At 39.5% G+C, this 9,911-nt stretch overlaps 1 protein-coding gene across 1 annotated transcript; it reads left to right on the top strand.

The window, feature by feature from the left end:
- The first annotated feature begins 3,845 nt into the window (after positions 1-3,845).
- LOC126239745 (dynein axonemal light chain 4-like) lies at positions 3,846-5,734 on the top strand. The gene is made up of 3 exons (XM_049947882.1): positions 3,846-3,914; positions 3,993-4,076; positions 5,570-5,734. The coding sequence occupies exons 1-3, from the start codon at positions 3,846-3,848 to the stop codon at positions 5,732-5,734; spliced, it is 318 nt and encodes a 105-aa protein (XP_049803839.1).
- Positions 5,735-9,911: the final 4,177 nt, after the last annotated feature.

Below are 9,911 nucleotides of genomic sequence, written 5' to 3'. Positions count from 1 at the left end.
TAGACAGACGCGCTAACCAGTATGTCACTCTGGCACAGTGGTTTGAAAGACAGGCATAGGTGCTTTAATGAGGCAGGATCACCCGATTCGTTCGATGCTGAGATGCTGTTCCAATACAGATCGAGAGTCTCTGCAATGCTGTTCGAGTACAGGGGAAATAACAAGTGGGCTGAAGCGTTAATGGTTGTCTGGATTGAGGAAGGAGGGATGCTAGGGTAGTCCACGCAGTATTGCAAAGCCACTGTGCCGAGGTGGGGTAGTGGTTAGCGCAACTGCCTAGACAGCAGGAGATCTGGGTTCGAGTCCTAGCCTTGATACAAATTTTCGTTTGTCGCTTCAGTATGCATATATACACATTTGACGTTTGTTATTTGTAAACTTGCAGCCCATCTTCCATTGACTCCTGCATAAAAATACCGCCGGAATGTCACTGGGTGTAAGTCATCGACTTTACTCACGTTCACACACATAGAGGTACAGAGCCACACATCTTCTTACAGTTTATAGTATACAAGGTGTTTCACCAAAAAAATAAAATTACAAATCAGAATCACATTCGATGGTTCAGTGAATGTCAGATTAAAGATCCAAGCTCTGCTTCGACCCTTAGTCGCTCCTCGTATTTTTTGTGTTAAATATCAGTTGTCTCACCTCTGGCAAAATTTTGTTAATATGTAAAATACTATGCTGCACTATTGTTCGAGTCCATGTTACGCAGTAGGTCCCCATCGTGTTGTTATTCTCCATGTAGCTGTTTGGGTAAGTCAGTTCAAAGTCTAAGGAAGACAAGGGCATATCACCTCCTAGTTAATACTAACCTTCAGGTTGAAGACTAATTTAATTAGGATTAAACTTTTGATCTCAACCATCATTTTTCTAGGTTGCAGTGTCGGAACTGGATACAAATTAAAATAACCAAGAGTTCTTCATCATCCCGCCCCACCCACTTGAGTACAAAATGAAATGTATGAACAGACAACCACAAAGTCATTCACGCACACACACACACACACACAACAGCTCACGTGCATCACAAATCCACTAAATAACCCGCAGTAAGTAGGTACACTATCTGGTCAGATGTGTCTGGACACTCCTATGTAATGCACAATTGACTACTAAATGTCACGAGAGATGGAAGGGAGGGGGGTGTAGTGAGCTATTTCTGACAATCGATCCCTACAAGTGTACAGTGCTTCATAAACATTCGGTGAAGTGTTAATTTACTTAAAGGCGCACCTAAACCTAACCACAGCGTGCATTGGACTATCGAGGCGGACACCGCGTTTCACGCCATAAAAAAAGCTATAGCAGAGGCCGCACAATTAGCACACCCGGTTGCGCATGCTCCACTCGCTCTCATGGTTGATGCTTCGTCCACTGCCATTGGTGCCGTACTTCAACAACAAATTGATCAGTTATGGCAGCCCATTGCATTTTATAGTCATAAGTTGTCACCATCTCAGCAATGTTGGGCAACATATGACCGTGAGCTGTACGCTGCTTTTGCGGCAGTAAAAAAATTCAGACACGCATTAGAAGGGCGACAGTTCACGATTTACACAGATCATAAACCGCTTACCTATGCCTTTAAGGTAAAGCCAGAGAAAGCATCGCCCAGGCAGCTGCGACACTTACATTATATCAGCCAGTTCACGACCAGCATTGTGTATGTGGAAGGGAAGCTAAATGTTCCAGCTGATGCACTTTCTCGCATAGAAGCAGTGTCCACAGTAGCAGATGACATCGCACAGGTGGAAGCAGTGACAAAGGCCATTGATTACGACGCCCTCGCGCATGCGCAGCAATGTGATAGTGAGTTGCGTGATCTATTGCAACAAGAGAAAGGATTGAAGCTACAGCTCGTGACATTTACTGAAGCAAACATTGAGTTGTACTGTGACTTAGCAAGAGGAAAGATACGTCGATTTGTGCCACAGCAATTCAGAACACAGGCAATTACATCAATGCACAATCTGTCACATCCAGGAGTAAGAGCCACACTCACATTGGTCAAACAAAAATTTGTATGGCCATGTATGCACACAGACTGTAAAACATTTGTGAAGCAATGCTCGGCGTGCCAGAGGATTAAAATCACACAGCACGTCAGGGCACCATTAGGCACATTTCTTCCACCAAATCAGCGTTTTGACCATGTGCATGTTGACATCATCGGCCCACTCTCGACATCGGAAGGCTACAATTATTGCTTCACGGTGATTGACAGATTTACTAGGTGGCCGGAGGCATTTCCAATGAAAGACATCACTGCAGAAACTATAGCTCAAACATTTTTTCGTGGTTGGATTGCCCGGATTGGAGTTCCACTGAGAATTACAACTGATCAAGGACGACAACTTGAAGCCTAAGTTTTCAAAGCATTGGCTACGTTATTAAGTACGAAACGCATACGCACCACGGCATACCACCCCGCATCAAATGGCATGGTTGAGCGTCTTCATCGACAGTTAAAGGAAGCACTGAGATGTCACGCAACATCGAATTGGACAGAGACACTACCTATCGTACTTTTGGGTCTACGAACGTCATTCAAAAGTGATCTGAAAGCAACAGTAGCAGAACTGGTGTATGGACAAACGTTACGCCTACCTGGAGAATTTCTGCACAGCATGGCAGATGATACAATCACAGCCTCAGAATTCGCCACAAGATTAAGAGAGCATATACGCCAATTGAGACCAAGAATGCCTAGAAACCAGCTTGGAAGACACTCGTTCGTTTTTGCGGAGCTGGACAAGTGCACGCATGTATACTTACGCAATGATACTGTGCGTAAACCACTGCAGCCACCATATGACGGACCATATCTGGTAGTCAGTAGGGATACCAATACTTTCCGCATAATGATTAACGGTACACCCACCACAGTTGCAGTGGACCGTATCAAGCCAGCATTTCTGGACGCAACAGACACAACAGCTACCACTGAACACAAACCAGAGAAGACAGGAGAAGCTACAAGATGTGTTCCTGTACCCCATGAACACCACAACGCTCAGCGAACAACAGTCACTGCAACACCAAGACCGACGTCTAGGACTACTACACCACTCCCTGAACATCCACTGACACACGTGACGCACCGCCCGGTTTCAAGAAAGAAGTAGTTACAAGAGCTGGATGGCGTGTGAAATTTAATCTGCGGTATAGTTAGCATTAAAGGGGGGTCATGTAGTGACCTATTTCTGACAATCGATCCCTACAAGTGTACAGTGCTTCATAAACATTCCGTGAAGTGTTAATTTACGTGCAGTGATTTAGTTATTCCGTGCTGTTCATGTCTACACAATTCATTCATGTGTGTAGTGTTAAGTTATTGCTAAATATATGTGGGAATAAAGGAATTGTTTTCTCCAACACCCACAGGGGTAAAAATTGCAGGGGGAGACCAAGGCATGGGTACACTAAGCAGTTACAAATGTATGTAGGTTGCAATAGTTATCCAGAGATGAAACGGCTTGCACAGAGTAGACTAGCATGGAGAACTGCATCAAATCAGTCTTCTGAATGAGGATAACAGCAACCTATAGTATATGACAGTGGTGGCACGGACGCTGTACTTATCGAAAGGATGGCTTATTGTCCTCTTAAATCACAGCTAGCACTTTCACATTTCTGTGGTTTCAGATCATTTCTTCGCTATTTTTTTTCCTTAGGACCACAGACTTCATCTGTCTCAACACATTTAGTGATTTAATAATATCTGTACCCTGTTGTGTCTTCATTCTAAACAAAGTCTTAGAAAACAACTGCCGAAAAGAAAACGAATATTCAGTGTCCACGTAGGAGTGTTCTATAGCGCTACAAGCTTCTCGTAAAGGATGGCAGAGGGAGAGGTGAAAAAGGAAGCTGAAACAAAGAAAGTTGAACATACGTATGCGCTTGTGAAAGTAAGTTTATCGCTTTGTATATGCATAAATATATCTCGTTTCCCGGGGAAAAAAAATCGTACATAATTTCTCTTACAGACCTGCGACATGACAGAAGAAATAAAAAACGAAGCAGTTGATCTGATTGTCACTGCCTGTGAAAAACATGCACCAAACAATTTCGTAAGTACCAGTATACAATTTTCGTGCCACGGTTCGTATGTGCAGCGTTTGTATGCATTCAGAATATTTTATGAAAGGATTAGCTGTGCTGCAGCAGTACCCATCACTTGACAAACGTTTCTTGATAAGTCAGAGGTGTTTGCTTATTAATTTGAATGATAGTTGTTCGCATCACAGTTTCTTTTGCCACTGTCTTTGTCGTTTCCTAACTTGACGTATTTAGGTAATTTTTTTAACCAGCAAGGAAACATTTTAAATAGACAAAAATGTTGAGAAAGATTGTCTTCACAACTTGTCATTTAAGAAACAAGACACATAATGCTAACCAGGGCTTTAGAATAATGCAAAAAGATCATCTACGTGAGGAGATAGCACATTAAGGCTCAATTACTGTTCTTGATATTTTATTTCACTGAGAAGATAGAATCATTCTTTTCCGCCAACGTCAGCATTACTGTCAAAGAGAATAAAGAAACATCAACAAGCAAAATGGTAAAAAATGTCTTCGTTAATCTTAACTGATTTTGCAGGAATGAGTCGTTTTAAACTTTGATAATGAAACAGCTCATCCTTTCGTACTTTCAAAAACACCCTACCATCTATTAATATATCATATCAACAAAAATATTATTAACATGGTACAAAATTCGAAGTTCGTGGGTGTGCATATTGATGAAAAATTAAAAACCATATGACATGCATGTTAAAAAGTTTAGCCTCAGCTACTTTTGCCTTAAGAATGATTGCCAACTTTGGGGACATAGAAATCAGTAAGGTTTTAGCATAAATAACTCGTTAATTCCCCACCATGTAGTATGAGGGGATAATTCCTCACTTAAGTAAAAAATGTTCATTGCAAAAAATAGAGTTACGTTATGGGTTGACACATACGCATCTTGCAGGCATTTATTTAAGCAATTGAGAATATCAACCACAGCCTTCTCATATAATTCTTCGTTAATGACATAATCTACTGCAGTTCCTATGTAAACAGAGACATTCCCAAAAACAATACTAGAAGGAAAAAATGTTCTGCACTTCGCGCTCTAGTTAATCTAGGTTTATCAAAGGAAGAAGTTTAGTACACAGCAATTAACTATTTTTAATCTGCACATGGAATTAAAATGTCTCACAGCAAAGAAGTGTTGTCATATACAGTAAATTTGTTTCTTCCTAACAACTCCTACTTCATAGAGCTATTCTTGAACAGAAATGAATACAATAGTCAGTTATAAACCATAATTAGCTAATAACCAATTTTTTAATTTGTATATGTTATCTTTCTTTCATTTGACACGTCCTACATCTTCAGGTTTCACTTGAATCTGATCAACGAAACACTAATCAACTAATAGGATGTAACTAACTGAAACGTTCGAAGCCTGTATCGCTCTTCTGCCATGCTAAACAATGGTCGCAGTGTCCTATGAAATACATGCAAACACATGCGATACTAATAAATTTAACAAGCTTTTTTTCTGTTTTGTTTGCAGCTCGCAGCCAGAATGATTAAGGAATCAATGGATAAGAAATTTCAGCCATCCTGGAACGCTGTTGTGGGTGAAGCATATGGATTTGAAATAGATTATTTGTGTTCAACTCTTTTATTCATGTTATATGGGGGTAATCTGGGAATAGTCACTTGGAAGTGTTCGTAAATAAAATAATGGACCTACACTAACATTCCAGTAACAGATTGTTTTCATTTCTAACGAATTGTTTCAGTTTAAGATAAATTCTCTGTGGAAAAAAGTATGTTCCACAGTTGCAGTACATACATAAATCAGCTTCCAGAAGCGATAAAAGAGTATTTTTATGTACTAACTTGTTCGAGATGAAATCTTGTGCCGAGACGCCACCGATACGCGCTTCGTTCCTGAGCCCTTTCTAAACAATAAAATATTTTGCTAAACATATTCTTGAGTGAGTGCAACACACAAATTACGCTGGTAATTTTAACATTTTTTTACAATGGTCTTAGTTTTACCTTTATGAAAACTAATTTTTATCAGTTTAGTTATTAACCACTCTTGCACCATTCACTAATATCTTCGAATAGCATGTGAGAATTGTAGGACTAAAGAGCCTCCACAACACACGCAATGGATCACAACGAACCGTCACGTGGGTGATTGATCGTTCCATAGATTGCGCAAGTGTACACATGGCAACGATCTGACGCTGGTCGCATGGAAGTCGTAGGCAATTTGATGGATGTCATATGCAGTTCACGCATGAAATATGACTGCCTGGCTGCAACTCATCATCAGCACTTTGGTAAATCGAGTCTGAAAATAGAAATGCTTTATAACAAATAAAAATGACATTCTCGGATACTTAACTAATTGAAATAACTTGTTAACCATTCAAAGGTTTAGAAACTGCTAAAAATTTATTTATGAAAATAAATTTGTGTTGTGTAACTGACAATCAATAATGCTCCGCTATTACATTGCTAAAAAGAAAACAGTTTATGTTTGTGTAATTGTGTGAATCATACTGCGTGGTTATGTAGAGTAGTAGTAGTAGTAGTAGTAGTAGCTTTATTCATCTGTAGATCTCTTTTTACAAGGATATAGGACATGTCAAAGTATTTACAAGTTTAGACCAATTTAAAATATGCTAATTCGTATACACATATATTTACAGACTTTTAGTTAGAGACAATCATTAGATTTACTCCTGGTATATAATACTTTTTTTTACAAATAACTTATTAAATAATGTAATGCTACACTGTTCACTCGTCTCACTATCAGTCACTGCACACACTATACACACATTGTTTCATAACACACACACACACACGCACACACACACACACACACACACTGGTGATCCCTGGGCCATTTTCTGTACCGCAACTTCCCATTTGCTATCCTGAAAAACTGAGTCACTATCCCTCCATAATGAGTGAGATGTTGACTACAGAAAGTGGGAGAGGTGTTAGTACTGTGCTATGCGTAGCCTGGGTATAAGTATTTCTAGAAAGGAAAAAAAAAACATAAAGTGAAGGTGTTATGTGGAATGTTTTATAATCATTATTGTCATTATTTATTTGTATAACTTCCTTTTATCAAACCCCTACTCTGTTTTAGCTAAGTAATCCTTCAATGTATAAAATGTATTCCATAACAGGTACTTTTAAATATTTTATCACTGAATTCACCGATTTGATCAGAGAACAAGAAGTTTTGTGGAAAATAACATCGAAAACCTGTCATGACGAAACGAAAAGAGAGACGAAACTGGAGCTGCTGCTGAATAAAGTAAAGAAAGTGGATGCAGCAGACAAAGAATCAGGTTAGGAAAAAAAATACATACCGGTAATCTGTGTGCAGTTTTCAAGAAACAACACAGAAAAGTGACTAATTCTTAATTCAGTTACTTGAAGACATATTGTAGCAATGCTTACAGGATAATTCGAATCACCTGTGATTTTTAAAACTTTAAATTACCATTCCAGTCGAAGCATATCGACTCATGTTTCAACTCCGAAATGCTTTTAGCTCCGTACTTCTTTCTCTCCGCTGTTTTATATTTTGTGTTTTTCTCTTATTAGCTTGTCTTCTTCCCTTTGACATTCAACAATAAACAGCTACTGTATTTGAACAATAATGGCATCTTTCTGCCACTCTTTATCCTGACATATTCGTAACTCAATGCGCAACATCTCTCTATCTTTCATGATGATTTCACTCACATACAACGGTAGTAAAACAATTAAAGGCCTAGAAAGATCAGTTTTGGCCTTAATATGTAAACAAGACAGCAGAACTCCGTTTCCGTCTTCTGTTGGTATTGTATTGCATGTAAACGTGGTGTGTCATTCAGCTATAAATCGTCTACCTATTCTCGGCACTCAAACTGGCAGGATGCGAACATCATGATAAACTTTGGTTGTGAAATGCTGAACTATTTAAAATTAAATAACATCAGTCCTCGTGAAAGTGAATAGCATAGCAGTGTTATCGTTCTCGGATCATACACTGTACTGAAATTTTGAAATCGTCTCAGTTTGATAATTTATTCTTTACTACTTCGCAAATCAAATTTGGGACTTAAACTATTTAGAACCGCCAGACGACAGTTCGTCTACACCCATCTTGTTACACTTAGTCGCCAATAAACAGAATACATACCCGTACAGGGACTTTGATTCAAGCCCTTAGCCCTAGTAAATAACAAGAATTTGCTACTAGTGTAACGGTGACAGAGATCAGCTTTTAACGATATGAAGTCGAACTGCCATTTGCTTGTCGGTAACTACTGTACACTTGTAGAAGCGGGTGTTGAAGATGTTTATAAACTCACAGTTGTTTCTAAGCAATCAAGCCAAACGATTGCGTATAATGACCTGAGATTTTTATGAAAACTATATACTACTCATCAAATGAATTTCGTTAAGGTACTTAGTACCTTTGCAGTGTAGAACACTTGTGACTTGTCACTTGGCAGAACACATCATGTAATGACAAGCTCTCCCGAAAACAAAATACCAACTGTCTGTGGACGAAACATGTATTACCAAGGCTGAAGAGCAGAGCTTGAGATTTAGTTCGTAAGTGTTAACTATGTGGGAAGCGGGGACCACGATGCGGTAGGAACAGCTCCCCTTGATATGTTTAGAGGTTGATAACCTCACAACTATTTAATCAGTCGCGCTTCCGTTGTACTCTTGCGCTCGTGGTCATTGCAGTTACCCGTTGAGGTGTCGAAGCATGCTTCGCCCTAGTACAAGTCAGCCAAAATTTTTCTCCTGCTATTTAACGTTGCCTTGTTGAGTCATTTCTCATTGCAGTAGTGACACAAGAGACATACAGAGAGACGTAACGAGGCAGACGTAGCTTTGTACTTTCATTCGGAACGATAGTGTGCTGCACTGAATACGTAACGATCGTCGGTAGCTTGTCCGGCAGTTAAAATCAGAAAACTTAACAATAGTAGTACCCCAGCTCCGACGACTAAAGCTGGCCGCTGTGACCGAGCGGTTCTAGGCGCTTCAGTCCGGAACCGCGCTGCTGCTACGGTCGCTCGGGCATGGATGTGTGTGATCTCCTTAGGTTAGTTTATTTTAAATAGTTCTAAGTCTAGGGGATTGATGACCTCAGATGTTAAGTCCCATAGTGCTTAGAGCCATTTCAACGTCCGGCTAAACTCGAATAACAAGGAGTTTAAAATTGGAGATGTGTCTGTTTGACAACCCATCAAGGTCATTTATGTGTAAAACTCTGCCTTTATGTATAATCGAAGACTGAAATGTAATGAATCGAAAGACTACGTTTGAGATCAGCATACACATATGAAGAGGATAACATATGGGCAAGCTACATCATTTTCGGCATATCAATACTGCAGGAGTCCATTATCAAGAGCCACAACGACCAAATAATCCATATGTCATGAGCAGTTCCATTCCGCTGTTTTTAAACCACTTCCTTGAAACCATATTTGCACGTTGACGGGAAATATGACTCTTGTAAGTATAAAATGTGTTAACATGTAATGTTTCAAGCAAATAGTTATCTTTTTGCGCTATAATAACCTCATTTTCGATTTTTATGAATCTGCTGGTCATAATGCCACATGGTATTGTTTCTTCAGGGACTTGGGTCCCTGTGGTCTTTAGAACCATTAACGTTTAATCATGGACTGTGCATAAATGTCTGATTTTACAAGTAAGTGACTGTGATGGGTAGTAGAACAGACAGACCATTGAGTTTCAAAATCATGTATATATTCAGTGTCAGGCAATCAAACTGGAGCACCTGCTTTCTTAAAGGTATGCTTTTTTTATCATTACAGGACATATAGAGTGTCCGCAGAATAACGTGG

Source organism: Schistocerca nitens, chromosome 1 (genome assembly GCF_023898315.1).
Source record: "Schistocerca nitens isolate TAMUIC-IGC-003100 chromosome 1, iqSchNite1.1, whole genome shotgun sequence".
Taxonomy (NCBI): Eukaryota; Metazoa; Arthropoda; class Insecta; order Orthoptera; family Acrididae; genus Schistocerca; species Schistocerca nitens.
This window is presented reverse-complemented; position numbering and strand designations above follow the sequence as displayed.